This window comes from Vanellus vanellus, assembly GCF_965231255.1.
Source record: "Vanellus vanellus genome assembly, chromosome: 5".
NCBI lineage: Eukaryota > Metazoa > Chordata > Aves > Charadriiformes > Charadriidae > Vanellus > Vanellus vanellus.
The window spans coordinates 48,508,919-48,532,839 of NC_138910.1; the positions used below are offsets into that span (position 1 = coordinate 48,508,919).

Sequence of the window (23,921 nt, forward strand, 5' to 3'; positions counted from 1 at the left end):
GTTGGCACTGAGCATTACACTTCAATTTCTACTACAGTTTCAGTGATAACCTCATTATTAGACCATTATTTCCAAACCACAGGGCAGAAAAATCAGCTTTTGGAGTGTAATTTTTCTGTGTCGAAGAAAAAACCAAACTTCTGGATGTTTAAATTGAAACCTGTTAGCTGTTCTTGAACAGTGTCAAGATTTAAGAAAACACATTTTTTCCCCCATTTTTAAGATTATTTGGGTTTCCACTGTCAGAAAAACAAAGCAACTGAGAAGGCAACTGAGAACTAAACCTTGGAAGATGTCAAGTCCATAATTTTCCATGAGGAAAGCGTTTGTGGCTGGAGTCAAAAAGAACACGGAGGAAATATTAGACTGACAAGATGAGCACAAATGAAAAGATTAAAAACCGAAAACTGCTTCCCATCTATGGCTTTGTATCAGTATTCATGGCTGAACTGAATGTCCTTTGGTAATGGCATGCGCTCAGAGGAAATCTTCCAAGACTACCCAGGCAGCTTTGAGTCATTGACAGAACATTGCCACAGTAAGAGTTTTAAAGTATTTCGGAGTCAGACACACGCGGACTTGGAAAACAGCAGGACCGGTGTAGGCTATCATGCCCTGCACTGATGCTGCTTACCACCAGCTCTCTACCAGAGGTTCCCTCTACCAGACCAGAGCCAGCAAGAGAGAATTGGGGAGTGTTTGTCATGCACACTGCAGCAAGTCAGTGGCTTTGTTTGCATCCCTAACACAGGTAACTACAGCAAACTGCAGGAAGCAGAAGTGCTTTTACTGGGCTGCTGAAGCACGATCTCAAAGAGAATTCCTGTTCATGCCCTTAATGGCATATTCGTTCTTAAATCCTTAAAGCAACTCATAGGGATTCCCTTTCCTTTCTTATAACTTAAAAACATAAAGTATGTTCATTGTAAACTCCTGACATTAACGCAACATTAGATCTGTAATTAAAATATTTACTAAATCTTCTAGCAAGAATTACTTTGTCTGGTTACACATATCCAGTGGGACTTTTATGCTTGTTGTGTACTAAGACTGTCCCAGGAAAGTTGACCAGGGCCAAACAGAATAACCTTTATTGTAACTTATCCTTCACTTTTTAGTTTTGCAATCCATTACTCCAGAAATTGCATGCACAAAATATGAGGGTAAGAAGGGAAGCAGTGGGACTGTCTGCGAGAAATACTCTGGGCTTCACTCTGAACAAAAAAATACTGAATTAATTAGCACACATGAGATTATAAAATGTCCCAAAGTGGTACTCAGTAAACCAGCAATATAGTTCTCAAGATGTCCTGAAAAATAACATTAACAATAAAGCTTTGTTTTTCTTGTACAGGAAGTACTAAGCAGAGCAGCTGATTTCACAGTTTGGAAATAATTTAGGGAAAAGTCTGGTCTCTGTGGATAAGAAATATAGTAACTTAAAAAAAATATCTGTTTATCTTACTTTTTTTGTAGAATTCACAAAGACCCAGATTCTTTACAAGTGTTATGGAACTGAAAGTTGGAAGCTGATCCATTACTGCAGAAGGCAAATTTATATCCAAATACTTTTCCACCAATTACTTTTCCTCTCAGCTAAATGAATTGAAATGTGTTCAAAAGGAAACTGAGTTTATGAAGCAGAGAGAGACAGACACTAAAGCATTTCTTTCTGAAGGAACAGGGTTTAAAATTAATCTAATTATGCTCATGGTAACTATGTGTTACCCAGATTGTTCCAACTGCTAGACTGGCTCAGCACACCGCGGATTTCTAACCATCTCAGCTCCAACTGCACTCCAAATTATTTTCCTCCTGTGACTTCTTAATTAGATTACCCATATGAGCCAAGTCCTAAGAGTAATATTACTTTTTGGTGACAGCCTCACTCAAGATGGCCCTGCAGCTGAGCTCAACCCTGGCCAGCTTCTAATACAATAGTAATTTTAAACATACACAACTTCTAACTACCTCTTTTCATTTAATCTAGCTAATATGGACAGAGGTTCCAGAAAATAAAAGAGAAATAATAAATATATCCATGCCACTTGTGGGGTTACGTATACATACACACCTGTCCTCAAACTCTGAAAGGGACCTTGATATCGCTTGTTCTAGACATAAAATGTTCCAGCCCATGTTAACCTTGAGCTTGCTTGCCATGCCAGAGACCTGACTTTCTGAACTGCCCCTTGCAGATGCAAAAGTAGCCATGACTCAAGTAATGAGTATCCTAACCACAGTGCATTTACAAGGAAGTCAATTCTGAAAGCCAAACTTGAAAGCAAATAACCTGGCCAGCTGTCCTTATTCACCTTAAAAAACATCCAAACTTCTAACTTCTCTTGCAAGGTTTTCCAGACTTCTGCTTAGGATTGCCATAGAGATTGGCAGAGCCAAAACAGTTCTCTCTCCACTGCCCTGCTGAAAGCAGAAGCAAAACCACAAAGATTCTTCAATTCCAAAAGCCTCTCTCCACATCTGGTACCATAAGATTTCTAAAACAAATGGCAGATCATTGTTCATCCTCATTTTACTGGTGTACAAAACCACTGAGCTGTCCAAGGAAACTTAAAACCTGCTACAGTCAAACTTCCTGGCATTCCTCTTGGCAGTATGTCAAGTTCTTTGGTATCTGCACATCACCAATGATCTCTAAGAACGCAAAGGCATCTTATCCAAGTTAAAAAAAAAAAAAAAAAAAATCAGGATGAAGCTCATACAAGTTACAAGAAATGAGAAGGAAGGATGAATTTACATGGGTTCACTCAAAAAGATTTCAGCATTAACTTATTGACATAATTCGGAAAACTGACAAAGTATAAGAGAGATATATTTCCTCCTTCTTGAAGAGACAGGGTTGACTGCTTGGGCTTACTACAGCGCCACTATTAGCACTAAAAAAATACCCCACCATTTAGGCAAGTATAACAAGGCTTGAAAATGGAATAGAAACTGGAGAGCTGTATGGCAAACTCACATTGACTCATTCTGGTTCAATAAAGACAACTGAGCTCTGGCCACAATACCTTTTGTCTGTGGGATCCACATTTTTTACACAAAGATAAACACATTTTTTCTCCTACCATTAACAAATGTATTAAACTTGGAAACTCACTGTTGCAGCTACATTTCTTCAATGATACACAGAAAAACATACTTACATATTTTAACACATGTGTACGTATGTGCATATATATATTTTTACTTACATACACACATGCACACACCTCTTCATTCCTTTGCCTTCCATTATGGGTTGGAACCATTTTTATTCAACATTGCTAAAGGTCTGGGCACCACAATGTGTTTAATTAAAGCTTCATGAAAAGTTTTCATGAACAAAAGAGTTCTGTCAGAAAAATCTCACCATAAACTTTGAGATCAATATCTCTCTGGCTCTCGCCCGCAGCATTGACTGCAACACAAGTGTATTTTCCTGTGTCACTGATCTGAGCGCTAGTCAATGCCAAGACTCGGCCCCCAGACAGAACCTGCAATACAAGCACGACACATTCAGTATACACGCCTCAATGTAAAACACAAGCAGAGAGAAGTATTAGGTTCCATTTGAAAATGAAATACTTGTTTTGTCACTGCTTCCCACCATCTCTCTGTTCCCTCCACTCTTCCCTGCACTCTGTCATTCTCTTTTGGTCGAGACTTGCAAAAGCAGAAGTCTAACTACTTGCAAGTTCCTAGGCAACTCCTGGGATTCGCAAGTCTTCACAGGATCTCGACATTCCTCCCTCGTACCAGTTTCAAACATTGTGTCACACCTTTTATCTGAGCCCAGAGTTGTCCCCATAGTATAGAAATTTCCCCTCTTTTCTTTCAGATCATAAAATTAGCTTTTAAAAAGCAACCAGGCCCTTTCCTTTTAACTCTGAAATATCTCCTTACTACAGTGGTCGGTCTTTTTTTCTGAATTACTGTTTTATGTAATGAGATATTACATGATCTTGAGCTCTGTGGATCTCTTCAGCATAGGAATATGGTCCAATTTCGTCTTCTTGCCAGTAAGTGAAAAATTTATTGATGCAAACTCTTACACGGTATGAAACCAGTTGAAAGGACCACATTATTTCAGTATATCTGTGTCTTCCACTTCACACAGTAATTACCGGAACTAAACTCATACCAATAACCTAGAGCAAAAGGCCTTATTCCTTCATTCCAAATCCTCTAACTTATTCTGTTCCATTAAACTGCACTGGCTTAAAAGTCTCCTACCACAAAAGGAAACAGCACAGATAGCAGAATTTGAAACCAGTACCTGCAGTCCATTGCTAAAGCTGGAAACAGGGCTACCATCTTTCAGCCATGTCAGAATAGGTGCCGGGATGCCTCTTGCTTCACACTCCAGTCGCACTAGATTATTAACCACCACTGTCACCATGTCACTGCTGCCAGAGATTGATGGTGGGACTAAAAAAAGAAAGACCAAAACCAAAGCTGAAACAGCTACATAAGAGGATTAATCACAATGAAATTAAATGGGCCGCTTACTTTTGGACATTATTTCTCTTTCTGCAAGGCACTACATTATTGGAAAGATTTCTCATGTTACTCCTACTGAACTCTTGCCATTTGTTTGGTCTGTGCCAAATCCCACTCCTTCCTTGCGTAAGCAGTCAGATAACTTTAATGAAACTACTGTGAGCAAGGTAAGCAGGACTGGGCCCACAGCCCGGAGGACAGCTGCAAAACCCAGGAACCAGAATATAAAACCAGAAAATATTCCCTCACACTTTTATAATACTCCATTTAGACCTTGTGAAAGGCATTAAGAGTGGTGGGGATTAAGGAAAGAAGTTTATCATATAAACTGCATAAAGCAAATACATACACAGAGTAATAAACTGGCCTTGCAGAGCATATGTGAACATTTACCAGGTTAGACTGTATAACATCTGCCTATCTCATGATAAAAAACATCTTAATGGAACATCTCAAAACACTTACTATAGGCATAGAGTCTAGCAAATTTTGTAGAGCTGTGTTAAAAAGGGAGACAAGAAGCATTAAAAAAGGGAGATGTTCCATTTATCAGGAGAATCAAAACAATTTTATTTGTTCCTACCACTAATAACTTAGTAATAAATGTTTACAGTCAGTATCAGTACAAAGTCACTCTTAGAAAGAGGTGAGAATGCTGTGATCCAATCATACATATCCAATGTGAGGCAAAAAAGGTACAAAATTCTCCACTGAAAATAAGATTCATTAATAAATTCAGCAACCTCTAACAGCTTGTAACTCAGGCTACCTACTCCTTAAACAAATCCTACTAATAGCAGAAACAGCAGAAAAAAGGCAAATGCGATTTTATAATCTTTTTTCCCACACACACATGCACACTGTTTCCCTATTTCACTACAATAGCATCCATTGTTCTCAAATGCCTGAAGAAGTTATAGTGGTGAGAAAGAAGTGGAAAAAATTAATACAATGAAATCATATGAATATACTAAACTGAAATTCAACCTGCTTCCTTCAGTAGGCCTGCCTAGTTTCATTTAATGTTAAGCCTGCAGTATCAAGCATTGTTTTTAATGCAAAAAAGATCTGATAATTTCTACCATAGCTACTGCATCCACACTATTAACAACAGAAGTTGTTGAATATGACCAGTGATCGACCAACATGCACAATGCCAACAACAATACAGAAATCCAGAAGAGGCTTTCAGTAAATGCAGCACAACTTGACACTTCAGAGTCCGTTCTACATTAAGTAGTCATTCTTGCTTCCACTATTAAGAGGGGAAAAAACTCAAGTTTCCTCTTTTCAAACTCATAAACTCTAAGTAAACTGGATGATAAACTTGCTCGTGGTAAATTCGAAAAGCACCCTATTGTAAGCCTGGCATGATACAAGCTGAATTAAGTAAGTTCATGGATAGGTGTCTCAGCTTCTTTTGATGCAATTAGTTCTGGCTTCCACTGCATATATTCTGTTCTGGAAGGGGAAACAATTTTATGTGTCAAAGTCAGAAAGTATTAGTTCCCTAGAAAACTCTGGACATATTCTCTGAAATTCCGCCACCCATAAAAAGACATGTATATACTTCAGACTTATTTTTCATTTTAGGTTTAACCAGAATAATGAACTTGGCTCTAAATATTTCCTGGGAATTAATCATTGGGTGGGGTTAATTGCCTTTGACCATGTCTTGAGCCATCATTTTTTCCCATGATGGTCATAAATTCTATGGAAATGTACTGCCCAACTCATTATTTGTTAATTAACATTAATAGGAACTTCATACTCTGCATGCATCCCAGTTGGGGACATTGTGCCAAATTTGGGCCACAGTTTTGCATGAAAGACTCCTACAGAAAACCTGCTACATGCATATGCATGCATCAAAGATAAGAATTTGGATGACAGCTCCATCTGAAAGTCACTGAAATCAGTGGAAAAGCTCCAGTTTGGCTTTTGATCAGATGTCTCATGTCTGCAAACACCCACACTTCCACTTCATTTTATTAGACAGCATATTTTTCTTTAAAACTCTTGGATTATGAAAGAGCACTTGATCTGTGTCCTTTCTTTATCTACTGTGAGATTTAAAGTTATCTACAGCAAAACCTAGCATTGCAAGGCCCTCCAAATTGCTGAAGTGATAATCTAAATACCTTTTCTACAAATCTGGTGTGTCTGCTCATTCTTCCTAGAATTGACTTCCCCTACTACATTTTCCTAATTCAAAACATGTATTCTAACATTGATGAGAAACAGAAGAGTGAATTTCTTCCCTCTGATGACCTGTGCCTTATCTCTTCCAGTATGATGGTGTGATGAGTGATGGTAAGTCTGCTAAGCAAACTTGAAACTTGAAAAGAGCAAAGGTGGTGCAGGTAGGTGGTTTTTGTAAGTTTTCTAGTACTTACCATGAACCTGAAGACTGTAAAACAACTCAGCTGTGCCCACTGTGTTGACAGCCACACACTTATAAACGCCAGTGTCAGCGATCTGAGCACCCTCAATCTGCAAAACCTGACCTCTGTTCAGAAAAGTGGCGCTTGCAGCACCACTAAGTGGACGATTGTCTTTGTACCATGTGATAGCTGCATAATGAAAGAAAAGATGGAAAAGTTGCAAAAAATACCATTACAAACAAAGGGACCAAATAGTCTTCAAACTTTCCATCTAAGTTTTCAGATACATATCACCAACATTTACAAACCAATATCGATATTAATCATAATTAATACCAAGAAAAAGTAACTAGAAAATGAGAAATCAGTAATATTTGTGCAAAATACTGACTATGCCTAGAGAATTCAACAGCAAACTTGACACTCTAATCTGTGCTCAGCATGTATTTATGAAAAAAATGTTCTGAAGTTAAAAAATTATCACACAAAGCATAGAGGATTTACTCATCTCATACCAAGGCCAAGAGCAGCTGTTTAAAAATATGCAATAATATGATATATATTATTTATTTACTTTTTACCCTAAAGTATTGCTACATTAAACTGAACCACCTGGGAAAGTTTACAGAATCAAAATGCAACCAACCAAATCAAAGTTCAACTGGCAGATTGAAAAAACTGAAAATAAAGCCCAGAAAACTTGTATTACTCCAAAAGAAAATTTTATAGGAACTTGAAAGCAACAAAATCTGAGGGCGCTTTTGCATCTCAGCCAAAAGATGGCACCCTCCATCAGCAGAATGTGTAATCAATGTTTTACTGGCATCACTTCACTATTCAGCTAGATGAAAGTGCTACTTACTGAATCATTTGCCATAGCACGCAAGTTTTCTGTGAAAGACACGTTCTAGAAGTAATCTGGCCTGACTAATGATCAAGACTACAGACAACTTTGTTTTTCAGTGTGATGTTGCTCTATCACTTTTTTTAGCTAATGTCACATCTTGACATTAGTATGTAGTATCACATCATACATAAAAACGGTGAACAAACTGGTTTTATTGTATAAATTATATGAAGCATTTTAATTGTTTGTCCTAAAATAATTGGTAATTTGATGAGAAAAAAAGAGTGCAAAATGGATAAAAAATCCTTATGTTTTCATAACATTTTACTTATACCCACAATAATTTCAAATTTTGTTTTATACAGGTATAAATTAGTCTAGAAAATAATATTTTGCTGAGAATTAATTCTTTAAAAGGTAGAGAAGGTGAACCTGGATGCTTACCTGAAATTTAGTCCCATTTTCAGAAGAAAAGTGTTAGTATCATCAGCACAAGAATAAATTGCTATACGTATACATGATATTAGTTATACACTATTCTCCAAGTTTTGCTGTACAATAATTAATGCAGAAAATTATTCTTATATTAAGACAGTATTTTTTATCCCATCAGAAGGTGGGAAAAAAAAACACACACTGGAAAAAAGGAGGAAATAAATTTTTATCTGCATGTCCCAGCAAGAACAAAAAAAGATTAACTGTAAAAAACGACCTAATCCAAAAATCTTACTGCTAAAAGAATCCCAGAAATGAAGTAACTAAAATCCAGATTTCTTTAGATTTTTTTCAGTTCAGAAACAATTTAAAAGATCCATCAGTCTATACAGCAGCAAAGTCCTTCAGCTCTCACTTGGGTAAACGTCTATGATTTCTATGGGAAACTTGTATTAAACTAAAGGAAAAAAAATAATATAATTCCACAAAATGTGAGGAAAATAAAACACAAACAGGTACATACAGTCTACTTTTCAAAGATTAAACTATAAGGACAACCTACAAATTCATTAGTATAATTTATCAACAGGGCAAGCCACAGAAAGCACCGTACACACAGAGGAAATCTAATCATTCTCACAGGCAAAGGGCCCAGATCAAACAAAGGGCCTCCTACTAATTTCAGTAGAGTTTAGATAAAGTCCTAGACATGGCCATGTTTGACAAGCAAACTCAATACACAAAGTACTGTTTTAAGTCTGACCTACACTATAAAATATTGACCTGACAGGAAAAAAAAGAGTAAATGTGTTTAAAGCTGATTTAGCAGAAGGCTAACAGCATTCGATATACGCACAAGGGAGTAGATTATCCTTGTGTTTTTCATTCAGTTAAAAATGGTGGGGATTACTGAATTCCTGAATACTTACTCCATGTCAGTTGACATATTGACATTTCCCATTACACATAGTACTTAATAGTTTCTAGCTAGTTTAAAAACCACAGAATTAACTTCACATTCAGAATACCTGTTATTTTAAAAAGACACATAAAAGTGGAAACCTTTTATCTGCTTCATGTTCTCCAAGGCGCATGTGCATACCTGGCAGAGGGTTCCCAGACACTCTGCATTCAAGATGGATCGGATTATTCACCACCACCGTTTCATTTAACATTTTCCCTGCATCTTCCAGACTGGGTGGTTCTGGGAAAAGACAAAAGCATCAGGTTTTCATTAATTCAGCCACCCAGCTAGCAGAACATCCAATCACAAAGTAATCTGCCCTCTGAGAAACTTTGGGCAATGAATTGCACAAGCTTCAACTAACTGCTGGATGATCGAGGGATTTCCCAAGAAAGTTCATCTTTGAAATGAGAATACTCCCTAATTATATAACCTCATTAATGTTAATTGGAATAAAACATTATTTTTATTACTTCTTATTTTTTCAGGAAAAATGGCACTTGAAATGGACTCGTAGGAAATGGGTGCACAACATAGAACAGTAAATCTTCTAACGTGGCAAACTCATCTCACTTGAACTGATAACACTAAACAATGTTGTACACGGCTTTAACAAAGTAAGACTCTTTACCTTACTAAAGTCTATAAATTTGTAAAATGACAGAAACACCACATAATGGCACTTTGAACAGGAAGACTGAGAACAAAAGAGGTATTTGTGAGCATGGGACTGACACTAAAATTAACTATGATGCTATTATCACAATATAAGATGAGAGTTGTTTCCCTTTCTAAGTTTCATCCATGGAAATACTGCAATCTCTCTTCATTTCAGTTTAACAATTTCCAGTTACTGGAAATTTGGTTCGATGATGCAAGTCAACATAATCATACTCATCATGAGCACTTTGCCACAGTCCATTCCCACACCTCCAGTATCCTTTGAGGATTGGGTCACATCAAAAACGCACAATACTTCATGACCACTTCTGAAGCAAATATACATAAATCATGGTGAGAGCATTTATTAAACTTGCATGGAGACAACAGCTTCTCAAGTTTCCCTGATTTCTTTTATACTGTATTTAGCTGAAAAATAAAATGCCTTTTTAAACAGTCTGAAAAATCCCCTCATAAGAGAATGTTTCTTTCTCAGAAAAGTAATTCCTGTAAAATTTCCCCATTGCAAGGTCACAAGGAATGCCACAATCACCAGAAGACTTGGATAAAATTAATAATTCCAACAGCAGTACATCATATTTTGATTCAGAAACACTGAGTACCCTTCTGAGTGGTGGGTTAGTGGCAATGTGCTTGGCTTCTAAGGATACCTCTGAACAGAAGAGAACTGGAAAGGAACTCATTTCTGTGGCCCTTGGTACCACATGAGAAAGGCTAAATCCTAAGAAAGACAGCTTTTGCCCTGACTTCTTACTAATGGAGTGGGACAAAGAAAGAAAACTGAAAGATGGATGTGCAGAGACAACAAAAATGCCAGAATGCGTAAAAGAGAAGGGAATAAAGACGTAAAAAAGCTGCCTTGAAAACAGCCATGTTTAGCTTCTAACCAGAGGCAGAAACATTACCATGCACATGAAGCCGAACGTGCTGTTGGGCTTCTCCTGCCGCATTTGTTGCCACACAAGTGTACCGGCCAGCATCTTCGAGCAGGGCCTCGATAACTTGCAGAATACGGCCTGAAGACTCCAGCTGTACCAAAACAGAAAGCAGGGAACCACTTTACACAATGATCCCAGGCAGAAACACTAAGCGTAATGGCAAAGTAGGCGTTGATGCTGAATACAGCCAGTCTCATCTTTCTTCTAACCTGGGGCTAAATATTCATGCAAGAGGTGTCTTGGTGGTTCAGAGACTTCAGTGTTCTTGGGACATCAGGATTATTAGCTGTACAGCTGTGAGGAGAATTAGATGGCAGAGGGTACACAAGCAAGGCGAAGAGCAAGCTGCAGAAGAGTAGAGAGAGCTGCCGCTGGCAAGATATCAAAAACTCCTCCAGCCTAAATTAAACCAAAGCTATTGCAAGCGATCAAACCCTGGAGCATGCAAGCACTGGGAAGGGCTGTTCATTGAAAGTCAGAATCTCACAATGAGATGGGAACTTCTAAGTAGGTGCTGCAATGGCAGTGCTTATAGAAAAATTCATCCAAATCCAACCTCACAGTGACAAGTGGGTAGAGCCACCTCCTAACTGGCAGGCAACCAGACCTTGAAGGTTAAAGTAAAACTGAAAGGAGCCAGATGTTGGATTTACAGCCATGGACTCTTCTGGTATGGAGATGTCTAATGGGATTCAGTCTACTAAATAAGGCTATTCAATCTGAAATACCATCATATTCAGGTACTGCTCTCCCATTGCTGTCCGGGACGGATCTTTAGCATCTTTATACCACAGCATGAGGGAAGCAAAATGAAAAGAATCACTAGCATGTATAAATTCTTGTAACTATCTTTCATGGTTTGGATCCCATGAAAGAGTAGTGCTTACTTTTATATTTCCTCTGGCTGTGTTTACTGGTTGACCATCTTTTAACCAAGTTATGGAAGGGCTGGGAATGCCATTGGCTATGCACTGCAGTGTCACAGGCTTGTATATCACAACAGCTCTCTCAGAAGTCCCAGCTGATTTGATGGTTGGAGGAACTGCAAGAAGCACCAGAAACAAAAATGAAGTATCATTTGAACATATACATTTAAATATATAGAAGCAATATCCCACAGGTAAGAGCAGGTCTACTTCTATTTCACTCACTCTCATCTCCAATTTTTCAACCCAGTGATACAAATAAACATTTACAGAAAATTTGAGCACCTTCTTGCCAGCAATTTAAAATAAAGGCAGTCTGCTGCTTCCCCCGCCTCCCCCCCGCACCTCCTTGAGTAACCTACCATGCACAGTAACATCAAATTCCCTTTCATGTTCTCCTGCTTTATTTGCAGCCACACATTTATAGCGGCCAGTGTCTGACACTTGAGCTCGAGAGATGAGAAGTTTTTGCCCATTTAATAAGATCTTACGTCCAGCTCCCTCTTCAACTGGTTGACCATCTTTCAACCACCTACCAAGAAGAAAGTACAATCTCAGATCTCTATGAAAGTAAGATCAACAGCACTCCTAAAATATGCACAATTTTATTAAGCAGTATGTCTCAGTAACTCTATTTGCATTTCTGGGAACGTTTGGAGATGTCAGGTAGTATTTTGCTTTTCTGAGTGCCACGAACTGAAATGGTTTATCAGGAGAAGGGAGTATAGGGGAAGAGGCACTAAAGAAGTCAGAAGGCTGACAACTGGGGAACAGTAGTGAAGGCAGATGCCACCAGAGGTAGACAGAAACATCCAAAGCAAAATAAATCACTAGTAGCAGATGAAAAGTGCACAGTTGCATTAGCAAGGGAACAAGAACTGTCAGCTCCTGCTATTTATCCCAATTTCCAGGATATGCATATTGGCACAACATACCAAACCACTTTAAAACAAAATCCTGATCCTGCCATGCATGTGCCTGATGCTGTCTTCAGCGAAGCCAGGAGTCTGTCCTCCACACATTAACTATCACTAAATAACATGGGCAGTTCATAAAGACTACCTCCAAGCTCACCTAATCAACCATCAGATTATTTTTTTTTCTACTGTCACACCAATCCACTTACGTGATAGTTGGTGAGGGTGTCCCTGTAGCTGAACAATCCAACTCCAAAGGGCTATGGAGAATCACAATGTAGTCCAAGAGCTCATCCCCACCTTCCACAAATGGTGGGACTGTAAGAGAGAAAAATCCATCAACAGAAACATTTAAGCATTAGAAATGTCATAAAAGTCTATTTCAAACAGTAATGTTAAAAAAAATAAAATATTGACATCTATCTCACTTTGGGACACATACAGATTAGCAGTTCATCACTGTTCCTTTTTGAAGAGAAACATCTACCCAATGATATTTTGTGGCTTCAAATCATTCTTCTCACTCTTTTTTATTGTTTCTTGTTTGTTTGTTTTTTCCAGATTCTGTCTGAACAACCTTGTGAACGGGGTGGGGAAACACGGACTTTTAGCATGCTCTATCAGCAGAAGAAAACAAAGGTGCAGAGGACCCTCTTCCAGGTCCTCTTCACCCTGTCTCATTCTTTTGCAGGAGTGGGTGAGCTCAGAAGGAAGCACTGCCATACAGCTCCTCCCAGCTCCTTCACTGACTAGCAAGACCAGTGAGATATACCTGCAGTGGCAGAATGAATGCTCTAGGTCTGCACACAATAGTATGCGATGTTCTTCAAGAGGGCAATTCAAAGCCTAAAAATCAAGCCTATAAAGTTCTTAAATAAACCTTTCCATGTCAGAAGAATGTGATTAATGTTTGTACAAGTCATTTACCTAGACATTCAGAAAGGACTGCTGAGATGCAGACCGTGGTAAAGGTTTCAATGGAAAAAGAAGAAAGAATCTTTTTCAAGAAATGGTTCAAAATTTGCACAATGCAAGTCAAATTCAGCGAAAGAAGTTCTTCTCCCAGAGGCAAGTACCCAGTAATATTTTTCATTGATACCTTTCAGAGCTACGATTTTCTTCTATGAAAGCAAGTTAGAAGAATTTAAAAGGTTACTGAGAATAATATTTACCTGCCACATACACAAAAAATCTTCAAGAACTAACCTGAAAGTAAGAGTCTTCAAGTTGTCCTGTAACCCTGGACAGAAAAAGCCCGCAGTGCCTGGGTTTAACTAGATACGTAGCTTGGCTAACTGATATTTCACTTTATTTTATATATTTTTTATATTATTATATTATTTTATTATATGATTATATTATTTTATTAACATACTTTATTAGTTTTATGTAAATCTGATAAATCAGTAGTACTGTTGCTCACACACCTAGGATTTCAACTTCATATTTGATTTCTTGTTCTCCAGCTATGCTTGTTGCCACACACAAATACTGGCCCTGGTCACCTTCAACAGCATTCAGAATCTCCAGCTTCTTCCCACCAGATAGAACACGGAGGTTGTCACTCGCTTTCACAGGCACACCATCTTTTAACCAGGTAAGGAGGGGTGGAGGGTTGCCAGCAGCTTTACACTCTAATGTGAGGGAATTGCCAGCAACCACCTGCCTGTTCTGGGCTATGTCAGCATCTCCCTCAATTACCGGAGGAACTGTAGAACGGAAAAAATACATTGCAAGTGATTAATTCTGTAGCCAGAAAATGTATTAAGAGCAAATGGGTTAGTTCCTCCCCACCCACTTTGGCTCTATATGCCAATACGTCACGCACAATTTCATGTGAGAATTTGCTGCCGGGACAAGCCAAAACAAAGGGGAAACAGAGAAGTCAAATGATGTTCAGTATTGACCAGTTGTATAAAATAGAGGATCTGCAGGGCTTTGAGGTGGAAGAACTAAATCTGAAGGTCTTAAAACAGTACCCTAAAGATCCCACCCAGAGTGCCTATATTAGGTAAGTGTTGTTCAGCACGCACATGTGAGAAAGCGAAAGGGTACATGGAGAAGAAATAGTTTTGATACTTCACCAAAGCATGGTATGAAGGCCTGTGAAGTCAAGAGCTTTTCGAGAGTCACATAAAGCACAGGCTGTAAAGCTTACCTTACATGGCCCTGCTAATACAGGCCAGTCTTTAAACACAACCATTGACTGCTGTTCACCCTTGATAGGCCTGCAAAGGCTGATTACGTTATGAAGCCAGAAAAGCTTTGAAAATGCAGTTTCTGTAACGTGGCAAATAACCAAGTTCAATAAACTTTCGCTTACCGTAGACATCCACGTCATATATTTTCTCAGCAGCTCCAGCAGCATTGGTTACGCGGCAAATGTACCTTGCAGAATCTGATACTTGGGCCCGAGGTATCTGCAGGAATTGCCCTCTATCCACATACAGAGCTTGGGGGCTAGAAATAATCGGTCGTCCATCTTTGTACCATATTATGGTAGGAAGAGGGATTCCCTTAGTTTCGCATTCCAAATTTATAAGGTTGTTAAGAAGCGCTGATACCTCTGTGGTAAGATTTCCTCCTTTAATACTAGGAGGGACTATTTCAAAAGACAAAACAACAGCATTAAAGCCTTAGTATACAAGTTTGTGGAGATATAAGTCAAACATTAGAATGCTGTAAGAATAAAAGATTTTAGCTTAATCAGACTTCCAAGCCTTCCTGGTGTTTTTTGTCTTTGTTTTGTCCCAGCAGAGTTATACATTGCCCGTACAATTCTCTGGGGCACACCGAGAGTTGAAACCATGAAGAGAATACAACCTAAATGAAATCTAACATCAAAGGGCCACCATATACTTAAGAAACAAGTGCCACAGAGCAAGGAGCACTGCAAAGCACTGCTGCCCCACTAAAGGTACCTGGAAACATTTTACCCTCTAGGCTCCAACATGTACCAAGTTAGGACAGCTGGACCTCCATGTGCCTTGCAATGCATTTGGGCATGGCTCTGCCTCTTCCCTGACTGAGGGGTAAGGAAAGAGCAACCCCTGTATACTCTGGGAGGTGCATCGTCCCAACAAGGAACAGCGACCTGCTATTTAATATACCAATATACATGACTGAAATCTATGACTGGAGTGGGAACTGCTCAGTACTTAAAACTTCTGAAGATGAAGTCACCTTCTTTGAGACTAAATATGAGCTTAACAGTCTAGCTTTATGCTCCTATTTTTGAAACTTTTGGCCCATAGTCATTTCCCTTGCTCGCTAGGCAGCAGTACTCAGATTTTTCTAGCAAACAAGCTCTCGTGTAAATCAGCCAATATAAAGAGTTCGTAAATCTCTGTAGAAGTAATAAAAACACAGTGCAATTGGCAACAACTGAATTTATGACTGCTGAAAGTACCAGACACATCTGGCAGACACGTTAACTCCTCTGCTGCCAAACATACTCAGTATATCCTAGATTTCTACTGACTTCCATAGCGTTCATTTAAAATGCCACTGCAGAAATGTAAAGCAAAGCATCAATGAATGGATCTACACCTATGAGATGGGTCTGGCAGATTATCAAACCGTGATGAAATATTTTCCTAATTAAATAATTTGCATGCAGAAATACACAAACCTATAAAATACGTTGAAACACACACAGTTCAAAGGCAAATGCATTTCTCTATCAGCAAATGTTTTCATCCACAAAGAGGGAATGGTTTTAACATGGTGTTTTGGGAAAATATCAAAGCCAAAAGCAGGGCTAAACAGCTAAAACAAAGTAAGAACTAGCAAGAATTAGCAATTAGGGTCCTCACTTACTCTGTGGGCTTCCATTTGTCCAGCCAGAATTAATGAGAAATTTAAAAGTAAAGAGATATTCCATTCTACTATCACAAATTCACCTCTCTATTCTGAAGAACCTGAAGTAAGGTCTACTCATCTACAAGGATTTTATTTGTGTGGGTTTTTCTATTCCTCTAATCTCACAACAGCCACAATCACCTGCAAGTCCTCACAGCATTTTCTTTGTTCCTGATGGAAAAAGAATTCACTATGATTGGTGTACAGGCATATTTCTGTGCATGTGGTTGCTCCATGCTTCAGAAATATCCCAGATGAGGGAAATAAAGTATTATAAGTTCATAGTTATCAGAAGAAGAGACACTCAATCTTCAGAAGTAAATCCATAGAAAATGAGGACTCATCAGCTTAAGGACTCACAGATTTAAATTCCTACACTTCACACTCCAGGCACAAGAGCATTATCTCAACTATAGGTTTCTGCACTTGTTTCCCCCTAATTTCTGCTAGCACAGGGCTCTCTCAGTTTTCAGGTCTGACTAGGCGTTCACACATTCTTTGCTTTCCAAATCAAAAAACTCTTCCTCTTGTCTCCTTTGAAGTTTTCCTTCAAAAGCTAGTTCTTCCTTCTTCCATGAATCTTTCCCATCCTTTTCTCCCGATTGATAATCTCCTAATTTACATTAAACTTATCTAGACTAATCACAGGAATTGTCTGTTGTCCATGTCTTGGCTTCTTGGCTCAGACTCCACTGGTTGTAAAAACACAAAAAGTATACTCAGTGTGCGATGAACTTGACAAAAATAATAATAATCTTAACTTGGTTATCTCATGCTAGCATTTCTTCTCTTGCTATAAATGACCTCAATTTGCACCAATTTAAGCAAGATGACATACCACACTACTGGAAGGTTATCTGGAACATTCTTTTCCAAAGGCTATTCAGTTCCAATTCTTTTTGCATTTTTTTTTTTTTGCATTTTTTTTTTGCATTTTACTTTATACTTTTGCAGTAACTTTAACCTATTCCTGGCTGAATTTACTCCTAGCACTAGGTTAAGGAAAATAAGACCATGAGTGTATTAAAATAAAACTCTTCTAATTAATTTTCTCCTCCCTAAGATAGATCAAAATTATGAAGCCAACGTAATAATAAAATAATTCACTTGAAACTAATTAACAGCAAAATTCGAGAAGGCACTTCAAGATTTTTGGCTTTCACCAATTAGAAACTAATGAAAAGCATATAAAAGCCACTTAAAGGCCAAGCTTGCAAAGACTACATCCATACTTAACTTGACATGCATAAATGCTCAAAGAGATCACTTTGTCTACAGATGAGTATTACGCAAATTTTGCAAGATCAGAGCCTTAACTTATACTTGTCTGAGTATCTCCATTGAAAAAAGAAAACTTATGAGTAAAAATGAAGGATCTTATAGGATCAGGCATTCTATAAACTTACCATGGATGATCAGCTTGACCTCCTTAACTTGTTTGCCAGCAGTGTTGGTGGCGCTGCACTGATAACGACCTTTGTCAATCCTTCGAGCACTTTTTATGTGTAGAACTTGATCTTTGTCCAGAAGTTCAACATTGGGATCACCCAAAAACAAGGGTCTGGAAGACAGAATATTTTGCTTCATAGAACTCTGACCCCATCCTTTCAATGCTAATTTAAACTGACAGTAACAAGAAGAGGTCCTTTAATGGCAGTATTTGTACCATTAAAGAGTACTTTATTCAGGTCATCCAGGATGCCAGCATAAGAGGTAGAGTCCTACTCCTGATCTCATTTTCTTTTTCTAATTACTTAGGTCATGACAGTCCTTTACTGATAACAAAACAATGACATTTACTAGATGAAAGTACCAACGTACCAATACCAAAGAATAAGGAATTGTCACATCAGAATATCTGTGGGTACTAGCCAATGCCTATACTGAACTATATTGTTAAACACCAACACTATTTAGGAACACCGCCCATTTTGTTTTTCAGCTAATATTAAAGACACCAAGAATTCTTCCCTTGGTATGCTTTCCTGGAAGATGAGATTAAGAACTGAAACATGGAGGCTACAAATGCTTTAAAACCTTTAATGTATATATGCAGAACCGCACAAGGCACTAGCTAGAAAAATGTTTGATATGGGTACGGTCTACCAACAAAAAAATCATGTTGGCAAAACAACTGTATTTTAACTAATTATATGTTTAAAATAATCCAGACATAACAAGATCAAAGAAATGGCTACATTTGTCTTGGTTCAAGCATTGTCTGGCTTCAAATACTGTAAATCTGCTCTGGAAGTGCCAGTGTCAGTAATGGGATAGTTCACAAAGAAAAGCAGGATACTAGCTTCTGATTAAAGAACTTACCACCTCACACCACCACAGGTTTTATCCACTGACCATAACTTAGTGTTAAGTAGCTAAAAGCTGAGCTTGCTGGTACAGCGCACCTTCTTCCTCTACATTCTAAGGGAGGAATAACCTAGACATAAACCACAAAACCTGTAGTATACTTACTTGCCATCTTTGAACCAGTGAATGTCAGGAAAAGGGAAGCCTTTGGCTCTGCATTCCAGACTGACTTCCTGGTTGAGGATGACTGCAATTTCACCAGGGTTATCAGCACCTATTATACTCGGTGGAACTTTAAAAAGATAAACATTACAGAAAGAACTGGTATTTAACTAGGAAGGCATGCTATGAAACTAGAAGAAATACAGTAGTGGATCATGCTGCTCCCTTGAAACAACTTTAGTTTTCACTGCAAAGTGACTTCTACTAGATCACAACATCATTTCTACCATGACAAGCACTTCCACACTTGTGCTGGTGAACTGTACATAAGACGACTCCTACGTTAGACTGCTGTACACCCCAAATACAAAACGACCAAAGACCAAAGTCCAGAAATGAAAAGCAGCATTTTGTCTGTGTTACTACAAGAATGGCAGATTTTCAGTCTTAAAAAGCCACCATGAAGAGTACTTCAGCAGCCAATATTTAATGGACAGTGAGAGGAAGAATTAATTTATAACAAATCGAAATTTAATGACTTTCTAATTATCAACTGTTTTTCAGATCACCATCTTAAAAATAAAAAGAAAAAAACAACATACAAACAAAAAGCAAAATCACAGAACTAACCTAATATATCTAGGTTAAACAGCTTCTCAGAACTTCCTGCTACATTTATGGCTTTGCATGAATATTGTCCAGCATCATCAATCGTAGCTTTAAGGAGCTTCAGTATCTTCCCATTGTGCAAAATCTGGAGAGTACTGCTTTCCACAACCTTAAAAGAACCCAAGACATTAGCTTTATGTGATCCAAGTAACATCAGCCAAATATCACAGCTGGATTTTTATAAGAAAATGGTAGTTTTAGTCTAACGATAATCTGTTTCGCCTTCCAGTTATAGCACTAATCTCCTCAACTTCTGCAATCTATTCAATATGACTTGTAGCTCAACATACAATAGAGTGGGAAAACCAAAGAATGGTAATGGTCACTCACAAAGGTGCATAAAGGGGTCTCTCCTCATCTTAAACTATCACTCAACAGCTAAAAGTAGAAGCATAGGACTCAACGATAATCCTGAAAAATTCAAATCACCTCCAAGAGTTCTTATTTCTCCATCTACAGAATGAAGAACACACCATTATTTGTCCCCTCTGCAAGGATTCTGGCATCTACAACACAGGGAGACTGCTAAGGCTAATTCCTAGGGGAATCTTGAAAATAAAAAGTTTACTTTAGACTTATTGAATAGCTGAATTAATGGATCAGCCATATTTAGCTGGCTTTCTGTGTCGGTGTTCTTAGTGAAGTTTAAATATATGTAAAGGCATGTACATGTATTTACTTTAAATAAATTCTCATACCAAGCACTCAAAAGTCAACATAAAACTGATGATGGCTATGTTACTTCAATTAGATTAATTGTACATACTTGGATATCTTCTTTATACCAGGAGATGACTGGGAAAGGGTTACCAGATACTTCACAGAAGAGACTTACAGGGTGATGAACAACTACAGATGTATTTGTCACCTTTTCTTGATCTCTAATTTCAGGAGGAACTACAAGAAAGTTCAAAGTCATGTATTAAGCCTTCTATTCCAGTGATTTCCCACTTCCTCCTTCCTCCCAAGTCAAGGACCACTGTAATCTAAATTTCTCAGACCCTTTTCATTCTCTCCCTAATATTTCCACTTGCCTTTTGGCTCTGGACTTACGTCCCTGTGTCCTTTCCTCTCTTTCTCAAAAAACAGAGTCTTTTCTTGCCCAATACCAGACTCTCAGGGAAATTCACTCAAACACAATAACCATCACCGTTTTAAGAGAATAATCTTAAAAAATAATTTTATTTCATCTTAGATTTAATCTCTGTTTTAAAATCCCATGTTATTTGCTTAGCATATAAAGGAAGCAGATTCCAGAGAGTCATCCTTCCTCTTCACTGCTCCAGTCACCCTAAGAACATCTGCCTTTCGTTTGTCCCACTATGAATGCAAAGAGAATAGCCTTACGTGGTGGATTAGAGAGTTCAAACCCCACTGATAAGGCCTGCTGGCACAAGATGGAATTCCTGTTTTTCTCAGAATAAAGGTAAGGATATAACCCTGCTCGGGCATCAGAATTAACTATCATGGGAAACAAACAAGGCTGGAATAAAAGTACTCTGTAAGAAGCAAAATATAAAAACATATCTCAAGGCCACCTGTAGAGTTTCTATTTTCCAATTAGGATTCTGGAAGAAGAATATCAGGAGCAAGAATTCTCCTATTCTGTGTTCATTTGAATAAATAACTTTTCTCGTATTTATATTTGAAATGCAGATCTATCACCCAATCTTTAATTTCTACAGTACAAAAGTATAACTAAGAGCCCTCTACCAATGAGACACACCTAGCTCTCTGAGCAAAACAAAGATGGTTTGTGCATAAATTCACAGAGAACAAATCTATACAAAAAGTATAGAGAGTATCAGAATAATAGAAATGCAAGTACTCAGATTAGATTTTATCATTTAACTGCACATGTGCAGATTTAGGGCATACAATTTCCAACAATAAAAGATAAATGTTTTTAAAAAATTCCCCAATAGTTGTATTTATTATTTACCATGAACTTTCAGGTTATATTTTCTTTCTGTACTTCCAGCTTCATTGGTTGCCACACAGATATACTCTCCATTATCAGAAGGTGTAACAGAAGCTATGATAAGCAGTGTCCCATCCTCCAGAATTGAAATCCCTGGTTCACTGCCTGTCAGCTCTCTTCCATTACGTAGCCATCTGATGACAGGCTTTGGAATACCTAACAAGAAAAAAGTGAAACTTCAAGAAATGCTTCACTCAGCTCAGAATAAGAAAGATTCAAACAACTCCCAACGCTTGCTGGAAGTCTTACTGGCAAGGACAACACACAGAGAGACCATAAGCTTTCAAACTTAGAGGAAGCCCTGACTGTTACAGTATGATTTTAACATTAAAAATATTATTCCTAAACATTATATTATCCTTGTTGGCTACCCATGACTTTTCACAGAACTTCCGCACATGGTAGTTATTTAAATCACTCTTTGAATTTTTCCACATAAATTACATATGGAAAATACAGTGCATATTCTACATTTTTACCATGCCAAGGAGTACACAGAAACTTAGTAATTTTCAGTGGTCAACAGAAAAATATACTTTTGTCACTAAAAGTGGTAGCAATGATACACACCTTTTGCTGGACATGGGAATGCAATGCGTTGATTTGCCACTCTTTCTTGAAAGGGACTATTGTATGCAGGGTCCAGATCCTCGATAGTAGGAGACTCTGAAAGAAAATTAGACCCCAAAAAATTCTCGACCTTTGGTCCCAAATGTAAAAATACAGTTTGGCAATACATAACACTTCTAAGTCTCATTCACACAAGGTCAGATTCCAATAACCCTCTTTACACTGATGAAGTGTACTATACAAGCAGTCTTGATTTCAAAGGGAATATTTAGGAAGTAAGCAGTACGAAGAGGCTTTCAAATTTTACTGAAATTGGTTCTCCCTAAAACCCACTATATTTGTTTTGAAGGCAGAGACAGTGTTTCTGCAAAATCTGAAAAATACTATTTACACTGTGTTTTCTCATACCACTTATTAGTACTACTTCCATCCTTTGTTCTTTCACCTCATTTTAAACTTGTGTGTGGACTGAGACTATACAAAGAATATTATTTATAATTAAGTAAATTTACTAGCAGTTCCTTGTTGTGTGTAAGAAGCAGTTCTCAGCTCTCCAAACGGATAGGAATAGTGCCTTTAGAATATTACAAAGAATAAATAATTCCTACTTAGCATAAGTCAGTCATGCTACATTGATGTATGGCAGCCCATCAAATGAGGAGTTATACTACATATTTAAATTGGCACATTGATCACGGTTGCCCTGTCATCATTTCAATAGCATGCTAACTGATTGAGTAGAGAGCTCAATTTCAGCTCATGCAAAATTCTAATTCCATTGAAAGCTGTGACACCAGGCTCTGAGGTTCAGCATGAGCCTCTGAAAATGTAAGACATCTGAACACACGAAGATAATATTTAAAAAAGAGGTTTCCCATACTGAAATCTGTTTTTAATTACCTACTACAAAACCAAATTGTAAGTAGCTTGAAGACTTTTTTTATTTAAAAAAAAAAGTAATATATTTTGAGTTTCTTTTTCTTATTTCTGTGAACTCTCCAAAGACTATTTTCCTATTCTAAATTTCCTTAATTAAAATCAGAACATAACATCTAAAACAGATTTGGATTTTGCATTATGGAACAGTCAACTGCAAACAGCATTGTCCTCCAAAACATAAACTAGACAGCACTGGCATGAAACCAAACCTAGCCAGGGCAGGAGGCAAGATTACAGCCCTAATATAAATACCTTGAACTTGCACTGTTATCTCTGACACGTCGCTGCCTGCTACATTACTAGCGACACACTTGTAGATTCCGGCATCAGGAAGCTGGACATTGCTGATGCTTAGAGCTCCATCCAGGCTGTGGATGAACTGCCCACCATCTATTGGCACAGCACTTCTACCTTTGAACCAAGTGATTGTTGGGGGAGGGATCCCCTGGGCACTGCAGGGTATGTCAACTCTGTGGCCAGCCTGGACTTTCAAAACTCGAGGCCCACGCTGTATCTTTGGAAGAACTAAGGAACACAAGTTTAGTCCACAGCAATGTGAAGAAAATAATGTACAAGATCATTCATGAAGAAAATTCTTTTCTGTTTTTGTCATTTTAGAAAACGTCCTTCCTTATTCACAGAAATCAAATTTCTTCAGGTGGCTAAGGAAGCAGACCTGCATGTTCTCTACATAGGACAGGATGCACGATACCCTATTGCTTAACTTATTTGAAGAAGCTACATTTCAAATTCTACTGTACCAACTTCCATATAAGTAGTGTAATATTGTTATATTAAGCCCATTTGAGTAGCTATGGGTACCAGCTATTCATAACACAA

General features: G+C 38.0%; 1 protein-coding gene across 1 annotated transcript in view; it reads right to left on the reverse strand.

Annotated features, from left to right (window-relative positions):
• Positions 1–23,921, reverse strand: part of HMCN1 (hemicentin 1) — a gene marked incomplete at its 5' end in the record, with an annotated part of 201,165 nt that overhangs the window by 78,553 nt on the left and 98,691 nt on the right. The window contains 17 exons of the mRNA XM_082483753.1: positions 3,371–3,494; positions 4,277–4,428; positions 6,897–7,073; positions 9,269–9,370; positions 10,717–10,840; positions 11,637–11,791; positions 12,038–12,207; positions 12,802–12,910; positions 14,020–14,301; positions 14,916–15,194; positions 17,860–18,014; positions 18,926–19,052; positions 19,553–19,700; positions 20,358–20,488; positions 21,534–21,728; positions 22,143–22,238; positions 23,334–23,606. Of these exons, the coding sequence (XP_082339879.1) occupies positions 3,371–3,494; positions 4,277–4,428; positions 6,897–7,073; positions 9,269–9,370; positions 10,717–10,840; positions 11,637–11,791; positions 12,038–12,207; positions 12,802–12,910; positions 14,020–14,301; positions 14,916–15,194; positions 17,860–18,014; positions 18,926–19,052; positions 19,553–19,700; positions 20,358–20,488; positions 21,534–21,728; positions 22,143–22,238; positions 23,334–23,606 (2,799 nt within the window). The remainder of the gene's footprint in view (positions 1–3,370; positions 3,495–4,276; positions 4,429–6,896; positions 7,074–9,268; positions 9,371–10,716; positions 10,841–11,636; positions 11,792–12,037; positions 12,208–12,801; positions 12,911–14,019; positions 14,302–14,915; positions 15,195–17,859; positions 18,015–18,925; positions 19,053–19,552; positions 19,701–20,357; positions 20,489–21,533; positions 21,729–22,142; positions 22,239–23,333; positions 23,607–23,921) is intronic.